We start from the raw sequence: 18,352 nt of genomic DNA, 5'->3' as shown, positions 1-18,352 counted from the left end.
TATAGAGACTAAAAAGAGCTTTCTGTGCTTGTTCGCTAAGACGTTTCTTCGCTGTTGCAAATGAACCATTGTAATTAAAGGTTAGTCCTAGATATGGATAAGAATCTTGAATTTCAATAGACTGGTTAAATATTTGAAACTTTGGTAATGTTCTTGATTTCCGTTTGCAAAACACAACAACCTTTGTCTTCGATAAATTAACATTTAACTTCCATCGGACACAGTATCTTTCAAAAACATTTAAGGCGTGTTGCATTGATTCGGCTGTTTCAGATATAATTATAGTGTCATCGGCGTACAAAAGAACGAAAAGTTTAATATATATATGCAAATGATTGTGGCAAATGTTTTCGATAACTTGCAAGTTCTGAACATCATTTCCGTCAAAGAAAGACTCCAGATCGTTTAGATAAACAGCAAATAAAAAGGGGGATAAGTTTTCTCCCTGTCTCACTCCGATGTTACAGTTAAAAACGGCTGACACTTCGTTCCCATTCCTTACGCAAGATTTAACATCACTATACATACTATATATTACTTTAAAAATTTTCCCAGAAATATTCGCCTTTTGTAATTTTATCCATAAAGATGTATGAGAGATTGTATCAAAGGCTCTCGAAAAATCAACAAAAGTGCAAAAGAGTTTTTTTCCAAGTGCTTGATAAATTGATATTAATGAATGTAATACAAATATGTTATCCAATGTACTATATCCTTTTCTGAAACCTGTTTGAGCCTCGGAAATCAGATTGACCTCAGTTGACAGTTTCCCAAGTCTTTCATTTAAGATAGATGTGAAAGTTTTCCCAATACATGATACTAATGTTATTGGTCTGTACGAACTAGGATCATATATATTGCCTTTATTCTTGAAGATAGGTTGAATAATTCCCATTGTCCATGAATCTGGTACCTTCCCGGTATTTAAAACAATGTTGAATAACTTGTGATAGATGGTCAACATTTCCTTAACCGTATGTTTAATATGTTCATTCACAATACCATCATATCCGGAAGCCTTATTGTTTTTAAGTTTTTTGACGACATTCAAGATTTCTTCTTCTGTGATTGGAGAATTTAAAATTCTGTTAATGTTCTCTGGTGGTACCTTTGATAAATCTATGTCTGAGTTGTCTTCGATGACTTCATCTTGGCTTAGACGTTTGAAATGTTCATATAAGTCTTCAATTTTAGCAGCATCAGTTTTATTTGATTTGTTGGTATTTATACTATTTAATTTTTGCCATAGCCGTTTTGGGTCAGATTTAGCCAGTTTTCTAAGATCTTTTGCGGTATTCATTTGGAAATCATTATAACTCCGATTTAGTTCTTTTTTATAAGATTTACTTGCTTCTTTTAAAGCCTTTTTATTTTCTTTACTCTTTAAGTTCCCGTATCTTTGTCTAGCCTGATGAAATAAATTTCTTTTGCTCTTGCATCCTCTTTTATACCATGGTTTTTCATTGTGCTTTGCATATTTCTGGTTTTTACATTTTGTTCCAAACACTGAGATGGAAGAGCTGTTAAATATTTCACAAATTTTATTCATTGCCGTATTAATATCGGTTTGTTGTACAGTATCATTTCGATCGATTAATTTATCAAGAATAGTTTCTATGTCCCGTATTCCTTCAGACTTTTTTTCTTTAACAAATTTGACAAATTTATCTTGTTTATTATTATTCCATTTTATAACTTGCTTCTCGACGGTTTTCACATTGTTGATATTAGTATATGGTTGTGATTCCAGAGTAAACTTAAGGTTGCAGTGGACATCTGATAGGATAGGATTAAATTCTTCAACTTCGAAATGCTTTGTCATTTGAAAAAGATCAGAACTAAGTATTAGATAATCAACGACGCTAACGTCATTACAAGTAATTTTTCCTACTGTTTTGTCATTACATATTCTTGAATTAGCAATATATATATTCATTTTTTTACACAATTCTAGAAGTCGGTGACCATACGTATTTGGTCTACATGCACATTTGCTATATCTTTGCAAGGAAATATTGTTTGTTAAGAGCCAATTGTAATCGGAAAAGTAATGCATCGTGTGTGTATCATCAGTATTTAGAATTTCAAGTAAAAGTTGATCTGGGATAACATAATCCGGTAATGTAGATGTCTTAGCGTTAAAATCCCCTATTAAGACGTTTTTTAGATTAGGTTCAGACAAATGAAGAAATTCGTTTTCAATTTCAGTAAAAGCATCTACCGATGAGTATTTAGATCCTTCTGGTGGTATATAGACACAGCCCATTAGTACATTGTCATTTAAAAGATCTTTCGAAAATTGTATCCACTGCACAAATTCTGAGTTTGTTTTTGGAAATGTAAGAAATTTTTCAAGTTCAGATTTGTAAATAATTACTATGCCACCTGACTTTCTTTTAAACTTTGATCGATGTTTACTAAAACAACTATATCCGTTAGGGAGTGATATAATGTCTAATTTATCTGTTTTTGTTTCTACAAATATAGATATATCGTTGTTGATAACGAGTTCTGGGAATTCTGGTGCTAAAGATTTTGATTTAAGTCCACATATGTTTAAAAATGAAAATTTCAATTCACCTCTTGTTGACCTGTCCTATAAATGAGTATTTTCTATCTCGTCAGAATTTATTCGTGAACGTTTATAGGGCCTTGGTGGAACTGGAGGGCCACTATTCACTGGAATCTGAGAGTGTGTTGGTCTATCAATAAGGCTATCTCTAAATTCCCTTCCTTGAGTGTTTGAAATATTTGGTTGCGGTTTGTAGAGTTCTCCGTTGATATATAATCGATCTCGTACTAGAACCGCTTTGTTATTGTCCTTTTTGGCCTGTTTTAGTATAGGATAAAGCTCTTTGCGTTTTAATTCTATTTCTTTGGGAAATTGTTCCTTTATCCCGTAATCGGTACCTTTCAATCTGTACGCGCATTTCAAGACATACTCAAGATCTCGTCTGGATGTGAAGCGAGCTACTATAGGTCTAATACCGTTTCGGTCTTTTTTCCCGAATCGATGGACATTTCCAAAGGATAAAGTGTTGTATATGCCAAGCTCTTTGTTGATGAAATCTCGTATTTTTAATTCCGTATCCTCATCTGGTTGATATCTTAGTCCACTGAATATTAAATTATTTTGCATAGATCTCCATTTCATTTCTATCACATCTTCTTCAAGAGATCGCAATTTGGAGACATGTACTTCATCGAGTTTCCGATTATCTTTGGTATTTTGAAGAGCTTTTATGGCTTTATTTAAAATTTCGATTTGCTCCGAGTTGTCAGTATATTTATCAAAGGCCGAGTTAACGATTTTACTCATCTCCTCGACGCTGTCCTCTATTTTGCTGTTTCGGTCTTCGACTTCCTGAACACGCTTTTCCATGTCATTTATTTGGGAAGACATTGAAATTAATTGTACAAACATAGAACATATAATTATGATTATATCATTTAACTGTAATGTTCACATTTAAAACTTTATTTCTTATGTCATTTTAATCATTTTGTCCTATTTTGTCTTTATTTTCTTTTTAAACCTTTCCATGAAGGTAGATCTGGGTTAACGTGTTTGAGTTAAAAAAGAAACACTGTGTAACAAAAATACTGAACTCTAGGTAAAATCAGAAAGGGGAATCTATAAAAACTGACCTTCCAAATGTAAGACTTTATAAAAAAAATGTAACGATTGAAAAAAAATATCATATGTAAACATTTTGTATTTTCGTCCTTTTTCTTATTTACCCATTTTATGAAGTTAGATGTGAATAAACGTGTATGGGCAAAACAAAAGTGTACAAAAAACCGAACTGCAAGGTTAATGTGTTTGAGTAAAAAAAAAACACTGTGTAACAAAAATACCGAAATGAAATGTAAAATTAGATTTGGAAATTCCATAAAAACCAAAAATGAAAACGCTAGATTTTATCAACCAACAAAACGAATGAATTAAACCTTCATATTCCTGACTTGGTGTACATAATGTAATTTTTTCGCTATGCCCGTGTCCTAAGTCACGTTTACAATTAAACGGAATTTGTGGATAACAGAATCAGTATCAAGTAAAGGATTTTATTAAAACAAATTAATTAAAAACTATTTCATGGATACAACGAAAATTTGGCTATATCTTGAATTCTTATTTAGAAACATTTAGACACGATCCAAGTAAACGAATTGACCTTTTATTACTCTAACTCAAACTTATATTGCTATATATGTACAAATGAGAAATGATAACTCATGATCTTACATTCAGTCGATACTTTTTATTTATATTTTGGCAATAAACAAGGTCCTTCATTTCATGGCTGTTTATTACGATTTTAAATGATATTCGTTGGATGTGTACCGATTGATGTATATTGTAGTCTGGTATAACATGATTTATATATAGGTTGGCATTGGCTTTTAGTGGTTGCCAGTACTGTTATTTCGGTGCAATGAGTTGCTCGTTTTTGTTTGTTTTTATTTTCATGCCCAACTTAGGGGAATTATGTTTTTCAGTCTGTGCGTCCGGTGGTCCATTAGTTCGTCGGTCTGTCATGCTCGAGGTGAAAGTTTTTGGTAAAAGTTTTTGGTAAAAGTTTTTGGACAAGGTAGTTTCTGATTTTGATAAAGTTGTAGTCCAATCAAGTTGAAACTTAAAACACATGTTCCCTATGGTATGATCTTTCTAATTTAAATGGTAAAATAGAGTTTTGACCACCAGTTCCACGGTCCACTGAACATAACTAATGATAGTGACCACAATATGTTAAAGTTTTTAGTCGAGGTAGTTTTGACGAAGTTGAAATCCAATCAACTTGAAACTTAGTACACATTTTCTATATGATATGATCTTTCTAATTTTAATGCAAATTAAGAGTTTCATCCAATTTTCATGGTTCACTGAACATTGAAAATGATACTTGTGAGTCGGCGTCCATGTATTAAGAACAAATTTGTTATTTCATTGTTGCCTCTTCACGATCTTTTGGGTTAGGCCAATTACAACTGATTTTTACAGTTTGCTCCGTGTAATTTTCAGTTTAAATTGTCTTGAAAAAATTCCTCCAATATTAATCTAGAAAAAACAACAAAACATATTCTGTTTTATAATCTTGCTTGCTTATATTTATTTTTCTTCAGAAAACAAACTCTACTGGGTAGACGCGTTCCAGGACAAGATTGAAGTAATGGATTTAAAAAACTCTGATATCACAGTTGTTCTACAAGAGGAAAAAGCTCATTATTTTGGCATTGTTCTATTGGGAGATTATTTGTATTTCACTTGCTGGATTAAAAAGTAAGTTGCCAACACATATGAACAACCTGCAAATAACTTAACTGAAATTGTTAAAATCCACATCATTTTGTTCTCTGTTATATACATTCGTTTTACCGTTTTAGTTATATATCACGCATTTCAAAGTCAGGAGGTGTTCCAGAAAGAGTCGGACCTAAAAGATTCGCCAGACTTAATGGCATAGCTGGCTATAGTTCCTCAAAAACAATCAGAGGTAATTATATATATGGTTACAAGATGAAAATATTGACATATACATATATTTTTAATAATTAGTCTACCTACAATTTCGATCGTCTTCGAAAGTTTGTTACTAATGTTAAAATTTCAGTTGCATGCGATTGTAAATTATTAACGAATTCAATGTGTTCTTTTTAACACTTGTCGCTGCGCTGAAATTTTTGCTTTTAAATTCTAGTATTTACAAGCAAGAATATCATCTATGACGAATGCAATGGAAAAATGAACAAAATACTATAAAATAGTACATTACAACGTTTTCCATCTTGAGATGCTCATAACCTAAATAACTAGAAATAATATGACAACCTTATTTGGGCTTCGTCTCTGTCAACACTGGTTAGGCTATCTTCTTAATGAAGGTAATATCTGGTAAAAGATTAGAAAACGAAAATCAATAAAGTTTAAAACAAAATACCTTTTCAATCATTTAATTACAAAAACGAGCTTCTCCAATTTGTGGTTTCTCTTATCGTTTGGAAGCGACAAATTCCATTTACGAGCATAAATATATTATTCACAATTTGAACAAGTTTTAAACACAATGTTATGCTTTAATGCTAAGTCATCATTTTGAATCTTGGCGTGATGAACATTTTCAAACATATAATTACCTACTACTCATTTCAAATTGATAAATTGATGAAATATTACATTCATCAAAGCCCGCGTCTTCAATATAGAGATGCTAGTAAATCAAATTAAAACACCCCAGTGAACAATTGAAAGGCATCGGAAAGCAATTCCAAAATGTGCTTTAAATCTTTTAAAAAAAATTAAAAAACTTTTTTTTTACGATAACAAATATTTTTATTTTATTATTTCCTGCTATATAAATATCTAAGTAGCTCAGGTCGCATATTTAGGGACCCCTGTTTTTTAACAGTCTTACTTGACTAGGGAAAATATCAAATGAGTTTTATCTTCCCGTAGTTTACATAAGTATACATTTAAAAATAACCTATTCAATTGATTTTACCTGATACGTATCACTGACACTGTAATACATAATAATTAACGTATATCCGGTTCACTGACTTACATTGTACATGTGTTGATTTAAGCGTGAAAACTATATATTTGATTGAGAAAAAAAATAGTAGTTATAGTTAGAATTGGAAATTATTGAATTAATTTGAATGAACAAAAGTTGAAACGATTCTGTGACTTACGCATGGATTATAAAAGTATAAAGCACATGTGGTGAGTACTGATGCATAAGAAACGTGATGTGTGTAATTTACTAATATACATATTAATATGCACAGACATAGATTCATACATCAATTACAGTACAAATCTTTCTTTCTGTAAAAAAAACCAAAACCAAACAAACATATGTTCCCTACGTTCTTCCTTAGATATAGTATTATTATTACATATGGAATCAAACACACCTTTAGTTTAGAACAGTTGAACTAAAAATATTTACCTACATATTTCCGATAAAGAGTTCAATTTTTAATCTACATATATATTTATATCTGACCGAAGTAAAAGTAGTTTTAATTCGTTTTTTCATATGCAATTTCAACAAAGCCTGTATAAACTGCATACCAGGATTTCCGCTGGCGGTCGCCATTTTCGCAATTTACGAAAAAATAATAATTGTGGCGATTAAAATTTGTCATTGGCGAAAGAATTTGGCGAAAGAAATATATATAACGATTTATTTTCAGCCATCTTGTTTATTTACTTTTTTCGGGTTTCTCTGACTTTACCCGATCAGACAATACTCGGAATTCACCTTGAACTCGTTAAGATTTTGACAGAAAATCAATAATCCGCTGATTGCATTTATAGCTATCGACACCAATTAAGGACTAACAAGCGTTAGCCTTTCAAAAAGGCTATTCGACTCTTAGCTGATGAAAATGGAAAGTGCTCTCGCTTTGTAGATTAACTCATTTACTAGAATAGCCACGTGCATGAATCAACAAATTTTACAACACACGTGAGGTCACACGTTATGAAGTAGTAATATATCGTTAAACGTTGTTGTTTACTCCAGAAGATTCGACTATTTATAGATAAACGTTACCTGTGTAAAATATAATTGCTAGAATAGAGAGGACAAATCCGATACTCTACGGGATTGAAGGATATTTACTAGGTTTGGATTGTCCTAACCAATCAATAAACTTTGATTATTCACGTCTCGTAATATCTTCCAATCAGGTAGCAAGAAAAATTCAACGCACTGACTGTCCATCGTTCAGTTCTTAATCTCGACTCCTAGGAGTCGATAATTAATAAAGGTTTTGATTGTATTAAATGACAAATTAAAATGATATGGTTAAATGGCGTTTGTCACATGTCACAAAAGGGATTTTGCTACTTTGCGACGCACGTGTTGAAGCAAAATTTTGACGCTTCCACTCGATCCTTCTTTTAATGATAGTCAAGAAAAGGAAACTGTTGTTATGACGAAAAATCTTCAAAAGCAAGAAAGGTCTCTGATTTAAGACTTTATCCTTTAATTTGATGTAGATAATTGATATGAGTGGGTTCTTTAAAGTCGTTTCAGTGACACACGTGTTTCAATGTTTCAAGCATATTTTAACTTATTTACGATGGTCTGGAAAAGAAAACTGTCGTTATGAAGAAAACTATTCAAAAGGTTAGGTTGGCATGAGAGTAACACTTCAATGTAATGACTACACCTTACACGAGGGATAAATTTCAAGTGGTAAAATGTTTTGGTTTGTTGTAAAAACCACTTCTTGTTTGGATAGGGGGGGGGGATTTTAAAAGAAAAATATATTTGTGTTACTTGGCGAAAAAAATAATAAAGTGGCGAAAAATATATTGTTTTGGCGAAAGAGGTGGCAAAAACAATAATTGACCCAGGGGAAACCCTGCATACTCGGTCTATTTTTTTTCGAATTTGCATTTATTACGTATTTTCCAAATAGCCTATTTAAAATAAAGTATTATTGCGTTAACAATTATATTATTCGAATTATCTAAACAGATTCCTAATAGAATATCTTTTTCAACGAGTGCATCGTTATTTATTAAGTTACACAGTTGTAAATTTCTGATAACTGTTTCTATCAATTGTTTAACATTGTTACATTGGTAAAATAAATGCTCAAGAGTTTCAATATTATTATTTTCATCACATAAGTGACATTTTTCATTTGACATACGCATTATTTGCAGTCTGTTTTCAGTATATATAATTCTCTATATACATTTCCATTGAAATTCTTTAACTTTTTTATTAATATCCAGTTTACTGAGATTTAGCCAAATTTTTTCCCAATTTATGTACTCGCTATACAAATTTTCCCATTTTATTTGGAAACTCAAATATTTTATTTCAAAGAAAATCTATATTTTATTCATCTTTTTCAAAAAGTCTAATAAAAGATATTGGTGATATATGGGATGATAATACCAATGAATTTAAATCGTGCAATGAAATATATCAACAACTTATAGATAAACGCAATTGTATTTCGGAATATTCACGAATTAAAAGTGCCGTACCGCAAACTTTTATACAGGTTTTAAGAAACAACGATGTACAACGCACTTTAAAAAACCACAAAATCAAAATTTCTGAAAACTTTGAATTTATAAATCCAGATAACAAAATCATTAAAATATCTTCAGTTAAACTTAAACATAACTGAGACCCCTAAATGTCAAACAAAATGGGAAATTTGTTCAATTGAATCTATGTCATATTGTACAATTTCGGTACCATAAACAAAAAATCGTTTTAGTACGTTTTCCGCATTTCATACTTTTGCCTTTGGTAATAAAAGAGTTCTGGACAGAATGAGTTAAGTTTACTTGAGCAAAATCATTAATGTTAAAGATTAAAAATTAATTTAGCATGACAGTTTTATGTCAAGCCTATGGAAAAAATGGTATATTTAAATGTAGTTCATTTGACCTCACTGGTTAAGTAAGGGGTATTTTATTGGTTATCGTATTCCAAGGGTTGTAATATGAATTATTCACGATAAAAACCTTAATTTGAATGGGAACAATATCGGAAATATAATATAACAGAATTGGAAAAAATGGTTTAAATCATCTTATTCTTTTTTGTTATTATTTCTGAAATATTTTTGTATAACATTAACAATCGTCGGCTTAGTTCTTAATTATTGTATACACAGTATGGCTACCAACTATTTTTGCGGTGTTTCTATTTATATATTCCTCGTACATATAACTAATTACAAAAAAAAAAGAAGTTTTCATTGGCACCTCTCCACGAGGGACAAATTTTCATAGAAGTTAAGAAATTTTCATAGAAGTTATGACTATGGATTGGTCTTCATATAGATAAAACATATTTTTGGTCTGTGTTCATCCCTTTATAAGGAATGGTTCATGTCGTTAGTATTCTGTTAGAAATTTACTTGAACTCTTTTTATCGTCATGTTTTCTTCACAATTACGGATATTGAAATTTTTTATCAAATAAAAAAAAACCCGGTTCTTGATGATTAATATTCCAAGCATATCTAACATCAATTATGAGTTTAGTATGGATAGTTTATAGTGTGAGTTTGATAAAGACGAAGTTTTAGATTCCTTACTGAGGCAGACACATCTTATTTCCTTTATGATGCATTTCTTTTCATTATGCTGTGCCTATAGATATATTCAGTTTTCAATAACTTCGATCTATTTGTAATAGGTAATATTATTATAACAAAGCCCCTTTATATTAATACTAATTACTGAGATTATTTACAATATCATTCTGTCGATATAAAGACTTCAAGAAGTTTATCTAGAAATACCATTAGCAGCAGATTCTTAAAAGAAATATAGTTTCTATGGAAACGTTATATTATAGATTTTGTACATTATCAGAACGTACAACTATACATGTTGTTTCTTGAATTACATGAAGCTTATTAAAAAAGATCAAATTTCAACATAGTGTTCAGCTTTTACTTTTTATTCACAAATGTATTACTTTGCTGTTTGTTGAGCATGAACATGATTTCATTTCATATTTTGATGTAACATTTCTTACTTTCATTATGCTATTCGTTAATTTTTTGATATAGCACATGAAATATGTTTAAAAATGATATTTTACATATAATCGTTTTGTTTTGGGTTTTTTTACGGATATAATTGTCAAGAAAACATTTGTACTTTAATGGTTTACTTTTGTAAATTGTTATTTGGATGGAGGGTTGTCTCATTGGCACTCATACCGCATCTTCCTATATCTATGAAACCTTTGTCAATAATTACTGACAATCTTGAAACAAGACTGTTGTTGTACTGTGAAATGTTAGTTATAAAACCATATCATTGAAATATTTGTTTTATGAATCTTATAGTGTGTAGATTAGTTCTATACATAGTCTGTTATTTTAAGTTCAGAAATTGTGAAAGGATAGGGCACAACAATCTAATTTCAGCCAAGTGTTTTGTTTGTCATCCTGTCGTATGCTTTTGTTTTTTTTTAGATTTCTTAGATCATACACCCAGACATCGTCAGTTATACATTCACAGGTGTTTTTGTTGAAATCGTAATTAAGAATAACAGTACTGTAGTTGCCGTGTTTGAATCTCAGAAAGATAAGTTTCAACTAATGTGATTGTCCTCTTGACATACAGATTATTTATTTTTTGGGGGAATTGGCGAACATTTAGTTTAATTACTGGCAACACTACGCGATATTTATGACGGCGTCAAGTCTACAACTACAGTAAAAGTTATTCTTATTCTAATGTTGCGCAAAAAGAAATAACATATAATAGCTTTAAAAAATGTGTAAATTTAAAATTATTAAAATTTCTCAAAACTTCATGTTTGTTTTGTGCCTAAACTTCATGCTAAACAAGCAAAATGTCAAACGTTACTTCTATGATTCATTGAAAAATTTCCAAACATCGTTTTATATTGTTTTAAAAGCTTTGACCTTGCGCACATTTTTTTAATAAAGCGCCTCTGAGTGTCAACGTTTTTACACCCAATAACTTCACAAAACGAATCATTCAATTTTTAAAAAAGTATTATATCAGATGACTAACTAGACATGTAAAGGTTTGTTCAGAATTTAGGATAAAATTAAACGACAGCTTTGTGTTTAACATGTTATTCTCTTAATAATATAACAAAAGACAATGATTAAATATACGTCTTTTGTAATCTGAATTTTTTTTTATACATTTGATAGGTAAATCAATATGTACGACAAAGTGTCATCATCTTTGCTTGCCAGTATCCGAAACGTCATACAAGTGCGCATGTGCCAATGGATATACTTTAGCAGGAAAAGTCTGCCGATCTATAGGTTGGTATACTGATTCTTTTTTATTTAACGCTGACATGATATCTAAGGCAAAGTTTTCATGTTCCTCTTTGACGTATGCTAGGGTGATCATTGTTGAACACATAGAGTTGTTAAAGAAATACATGACATATGTACCCGCGTAAGAGCCATGATTGTACTTTTTTTATCTTAATATTGTGATAAATTTCTCCTCAATGTTTCAATCTTGATACAAACTTCATAACTGGTGAACTCGAAATATTACAATAACGATGTTCCACTTAGATCATGTAAGAAGGAAATCACTGACTACCAGGCAGACGAAACTCGGGATACTAACAAATGGCATGAATAAAGACTTAACACCTACCTCAATAGGGAATTCAAAGAATTGCAATAGTTTTACTCATGTTTTTAGACTGGATTCTAAATGGTATGAACTGGATTTTAAAAAGTAAGAACGAATAATTGGATATGAGCTTTCTCTATCAAATATTACACAAATTTACATAACCCATGGGAAACATGCACCTTAATATGTTCGATAAGGATAACATAGTGATATTCACCGAACCAACCTATAATTAACAAATAATTAAAAAAAAGAAAAAGAGATTTTTAAACATTAACACACCTATGTTGACATGTTGTTTCATAGAACAATATAAAGTAGTATCTTTAATCTAAACTAAGATTCAATGAAACAGTGACGACTTACAAATTGAAAACAACGATATAACTTACGTGGTGTTATCATAGCATGACCACGAACACTAATTTAAAAGTAAACCACATGGTGACTATTTGGAAGCGCAACATTAAAGATAAATTAAACCCCATACGCGCTGATTGACCGACAATACTGCGGTAGATAATGGTTGAACATTTTGAAATTACGAAAATCAGATTATTTAGTGCCCTGAAATAACATTCGAAACTAGCTACATAACTTTTGTCAGTGTTGTTTTTATCTTTTATATTTTAAAACTTTCGTTGTTGTACATGACAGTTATTTCTCAATAAAATTATTTTCCATTTTGCTTTAAATAGTTTAATTCAGTTCGGATAATTTTATTACCTGTATAATTTGCCCAGAGGAATGCTAAAGTAAAGAAAACAACTTTCAACATTTCAAATAGTATATTATGCATGTTCAACATGGTTGCTGATTTGTATATTTAAAACATTTTTTCTTGTTATTTCAGGAAACAATACTACAAATATGCCAGGTAGGAAATTACTTTATCAACCTTATCACATCCATTCCACATTTCACAATTTAAGCTAGCATTAAGATATTCAAGAAAAAATGTTAGGTTATTGTTCGCTTTTGACATCTGTGCAGAAAAGGTATAACCTTCAACCAAATAGAGTGAATTGTTTCGTAAACGCATTTTCACCAATATCAAAATTCATAGAAACATTTAGATTTTGATGATTTTAAATCCCTCTTGGTGACTTCCATTTTTGACAAATGGAATCTAATACTATACAAAAGAATTAAACAATAAAGCATAATCACCATCCTGAAATGCTAATGTATAGGGTTATCTATGTAGGTGTCGGACCACAAATTATCTTCTCTCCAACACATTTTTCAATTTTCACAGCTTTGTAAATATTTTACCTTAGATTTAATTTCATCTAACCAGATATACCGGAATCGTACATGTATCACCTTTCTACACGCTAATGTTCAACCATTGTTTAAGGTCTTGTAATACAACATGACACTTCGGAAGGTAACTTCTACTGAAAATAACCCCTGTTTTCTGAAGTGTTAAATATGGATACTATTGAGCTCATTAATCTATTTTTTTAAATGCAGACATTAAAACAAATAAATTTAACTCAAAAAGGTCTAACTATATTAATCATTAAATTCAAGTTTCGCTCTGAAATTAGTTTAGGTAAACAAAGACAAAATAAGCAAAGGACTAATTTTATATATGTTCTAAAATTCTATTTGGTCTGACATCTATACCTGAATCACAAGCAGACGATTTGTGAGGCACAAAACTTTATTTTTAGCATTGGGCGATATACGCTAGGACCTAAAAATGTCTTTCAGGTGCGATGAACCGTTGTTTTGATAATTGGATGTTAAAATTTTGCTTTCAATGTTTTAGGATATAAAAGCACGGACACTCCTGGTAAGTGCTGATATGTTGTATTTTTTCATTAGAAAAAAACAAAAATTCAGGATGAGAAAATTGCTTTTCGATTTTCTTTTATTATAGTAAAATTATTATAGAGTAAACTTTCAGAAAAAAACGTTCACCAAAATAGCTATATTCATTAGTGATTGATGTATAGAGGTGTTTTCTTATTACAAATAATTGAGTGAAGTTTTTATTTTATTGGTTTCAAGTTTATTCAAAGACACCTTCTATCCCAGAAATAAACCATTAGTTTCGTATAATGCACAACTCTGTAAAACGAAATCAAATATACACAGAGGTAAAGAGTCGGCGAATATATTTTCGAAACCATGTATTTAGTATTTGTTAAATAGAATGGATTATTCCTAACCGCTTAATGAGAATGGCCTGCATGGGCTTGAGGGCATAACAAGAAAGGTTGCTTATGTGTATTTTCTGGCACAATATTATTTGGATTTGGCATAAAAAAAAAATATTCTAACACAAAAATGAACAACTAATAAATAAGTCGAAGTCAATTCAAGCATAGGCTTTTTAGATGGTCGTGTGTTGTTTCTATTCAGAGATAATTGTTCTTCAGTGTTTTCAACTTTATTTTGTATGTTTCAATATTTGATTTCTTTTTAAAAGGTTAATACATGATGCATATGCCTAAATGCAAAATATATATAAGTATAAAGTTTCAAATGTCTCAACACGCATTTCTGTTCTTGTAATTTATTATGCTTAATGGTCTTTACATGTATATGTACAGGAAAAACATCTCAACGTAGAACAAGTGAGTATTTTTTCTTAATATGGATGTGTTAGAATAAGCTTATTCATCTAGTTTGTGTAGAAAGCATTGCTACAAATATCACGTGACAACACACATTTTGAATCAGAAAAATGTACATTCCCTATTTTTTGTGTATATCCTCATTTTTGGATGCATTAAAATTTTCTTTGTTTAGATTCTGAAAACGTATTCTTAAAAAATAAAATAGGGTAATAAATACATAATTGTGCATGTGATTTGTTCATAACGAAATTGTCATTATCTAAGTCACTACCTAACACATTAAGGGTGCTTATCTTGCCAAAATACTACTTACTTGAGGTGTAATACCACCAAATCATGGTACGTCACATCCGGTTGTATACGAAAATAAGTCGAAAAAAATATGAATTTGACAGTTGTAGGTAATTAATCATTCATTTTAATGCAGTAAAACATTTCTGTGTCATAGACATATGTCTTAGGTATTTCAAAACACAATTATTTTTTTTTATTTGGGGTTTCTATAGAATATTTTGTAAACTTGAGGTTGCATGGTTACTAAATCGTGTACACATGTTAAATAAGGGGAGAAATTTGATTGGTTAACTTCGAATGGTGGTTCTTTTCTTCTATGCAATGACGAATTATGTGAATTTTTTTCTATAGTACTGGACAGGATAAAACTTTACTCATGCCAAGTATTTCTTTAATTGAAACAACGATGAATTGTGCACATTTTTTTTTAAAGTGCAAGTTTAACATAGACTAATAGGGGGAAATCAATGGTGGTATTACGCCTTAAGCATTCTTTTTTAAAATGATCTATTATTTTCATGTTAACATGTCATTGATGTACATTTTTCATTTATATTTGATACATACAGCTATGTTTAAACTTGTTTGAAGACCAGACATACATTTAAAACAGTCTGAAAACATTGTTCCAATCTTGACTGGCAATAATCATAATCTTTATACATATATACGAGAAAAAATACAACATATAATCTTAAATGATTTGATGTTACTTTCAAATCTGGTGATAGTTAATGCATTCATTCATATGAAAGAAAATGTGATATGATTGCGGACAATTCTCAATTCTCCTCAATAGACCAACTGACACAGACATTTACAGCTATAGCAAGGCCGTAACTACCCTTGAGGCAAGTGAGGCAATTGCCTCACTAAAATTTCCACACTGATTATTTTTTCTATACATGATCAATATATGAGTCATTTGTTGTTCTGTCTCAACCTTAATTTCTATATAACTTGTCATCATTCCTTTTAAACTATTCTTCCTGGATATAACTCAGCATCTCAACGGGTGATGTTTCTCGATAACATTAACCTAGTGACGATAGTCATCATGGATCTCTAGTTAAACACAGGTTCTTGCAGAAAAGGAAAAGCGACACCGAAGGTAAAGAAGGAATAATTCTAGTAAACTAGTTTTTTTGTGAACAGAGTCTGAGTATTGGATATAACTTCATTAGAACAATCCAAAAATGATAAGTAGACTGACAAATCAAGTACTGGTCTTCGGAAGGGGACAGTCCTGTCTGCGTATTCATTTCTCCGTTTAACCAACTTTTGACAAATCAAGTCATCGCAAGGGGGCAGTCCTGTCTGCGTATTCATTTCACGAATTTTAATCTTTCTCTTTACAGATAAATAAAATATAAATAATATGAAACATGCATGGATTAGTTTCTATCCATGTTTCTTTAACCTTAAAAATTGAAAGAATATCCCATATTCCAATTTGATATTATTGAGGAATGGTAGAACCTTTAACACAGGATTTTGTCTTTACTTATTCGGGACTACGGAATTTCGTTTATTTATATTCAGGGTTTCGGAATCGGACACCCCATACCCCTAACCCCTAAATTTATAGATTCTGGAACTAAAATACCACCAACTATTTCCAGAAATAATTTGAAATTATGGACCTACATGTAAACGTCAAAAACTCCATTCCAATCCCCCTGTACCCATAGCATATATATGATCACTCTATAGATAAAATCATATACTACATTTATCTTATCTCATTCTATCCCTAGTTTGTCTACTCTTTGTCAGCATAAAAGCGAGTTTAATATTTTGTAACTGCAACTGTTTGATGGTGCTTACAAGAAAGCTTAATTCCCTTTTGCAAACAAAAATGTTACTACCGATGGTGCTACCGAATTGCTGATGGAAGGAATTGGAAGAAGACATTGATCATTGCGTTGATGATAATGTGCTACCTTTAGAAACACAGACTGCCCTGAAACGACTGAAAACTTGGAAAAAGAGCATGTATGAGTGGCGAGAGATTGTGCGGGCTTGCCATGTTCATCGCGATAAGGATATCAGCAGACCAAGTTGTGATTCTGAAACAATTTGACTGAACCGGCCATAGAAAAATTTGGCAAACTCTACTGAATCGATGTTTGTTCTATGTTCTGGCAGCAGACTCAAATCAGTGATATTTGAATGATTATCTTACATATAAATTTAAATAAAGTTTTTAAAAATTTGGTGTTAGTAAAAGTCTTAGAATATGAAAAATTTATATAAAAAGTGTCCAAATTCAAAACATTATCAAACTCTCTAAAAATGCCTAGAATGCAGGATTTTGCACCATTCATTTCATACCCTCCAAAAAAATTTTTCGCCTCGCTTCGCTCGGCTCAATTATTTTGCCTCACTAAAATAAGATGCCTAGTTACGGCCTTGTATAGGTCAGCGTACGGCCTTAAACAATAAGACTTAAAAAATGCATGCATTGTTAATTGCTGAACATCTAGTTGTAATATGTGCAAATATACTGTTGTAGATATCATTTAACAATGTATACTGGCTCTGAAGCAACGATATAACTAAAAATAAAAAGAAAATACTGAACTTCAATGAAGACTCAAAATAAAAATCCCTGATCAAATGGCAAAAGCAAAAGCTCAAACACATCAAACTAATCCATACTGTGATATTCCTGACTTGGTACACACATTTTCTTATAAAATTGAGAATGGAAATGGAGAATGTGTCAAACAGACAACAACCAGACCATAGAACAAACAACAGCGGAAAATCGCCAGTAGGTTTTCAATGCAGCGAGAAATTCCCACACCCGGAGGCGTCCTTCAGCTGGTCCTTAAACAAATATATATATACTAGTTTAGTAATAATGAACGCCATACTAAACTCCAAATTATGCACAATAAACTAAAATTAAAAATTTCAACTGAGAGAATGTATTAACATAATTATTGGTAAGACACACAATAAATAGCTTGGGCCCATCTCGAGTCAATGGATGATTTGGTGAAATCATTCATCTTCTGTAAAAAAATTTAAGAACTGCAGCCAAACTGTGTTTAGCACACAACCCTCAATCTATTAAATATTGAGACCATCTTATTTTTCTATAAAGAGCGGGTGTTATATATGTATGTGCACTAAAATGTAAATACTTCATTATGTGTAGATATATTTTCACCCGGAATGAAATGGTTAAAAATCTGAAACAATGTATACTGTTAAAATCTGAAATGGTGGCATTGGTACAAATTATTCGGTTCATTAATCGGTCAATAACCGATAGTATTGAAATTTGTAGAAAGAATGAACTCTAATGTAGGACAAACTAA

General features: G+C 31.0%; 1 protein-coding gene across 2 annotated transcripts in view; it reads left to right on the top strand.

Annotated features, from left to right (window-relative positions):
- The window catches only part of LOC143067725 (low-density lipoprotein receptor-related protein 5-like), an 81,589-nt gene that overhangs the window by 58,344 nt on the left and 4,893 nt on the right, over window positions 1-18,352 (top strand). For both annotated transcript variants that reach the window (XM_076241201.1, XM_076241202.1), the window contains 6 exons: window positions 5,128-5,284; window positions 5,389-5,498; window positions 11,691-11,807; window positions 12,992-13,015; window positions 13,916-13,939; window positions 14,703-14,726. In XM_076241201.1, the coding sequence (XP_076097316.1) occupies window positions 5,128-5,284; window positions 5,389-5,498; window positions 11,691-11,807; window positions 12,992-13,015; window positions 13,916-13,939; window positions 14,703-14,726 (456 nt within the window). The remainder of the gene's footprint in view (window positions 1-5,127; window positions 5,285-5,388; window positions 5,499-11,690; window positions 11,808-12,991; window positions 13,016-13,915; window positions 13,940-14,702; window positions 14,727-18,352) is intronic.

This window comes from Mytilus galloprovincialis, chromosome 3, assembly GCF_965363235.1.
Source record: "Mytilus galloprovincialis chromosome 3, xbMytGall1.hap1.1, whole genome shotgun sequence".
NCBI classification, from domain to species: Eukaryota; Metazoa; Mollusca; class Bivalvia; order Mytilida; family Mytilidae; genus Mytilus; species Mytilus galloprovincialis.
Note: the sequence above shows the minus strand (reverse complement) of the source record. Positions and strands in the feature narration are given on the sequence as shown.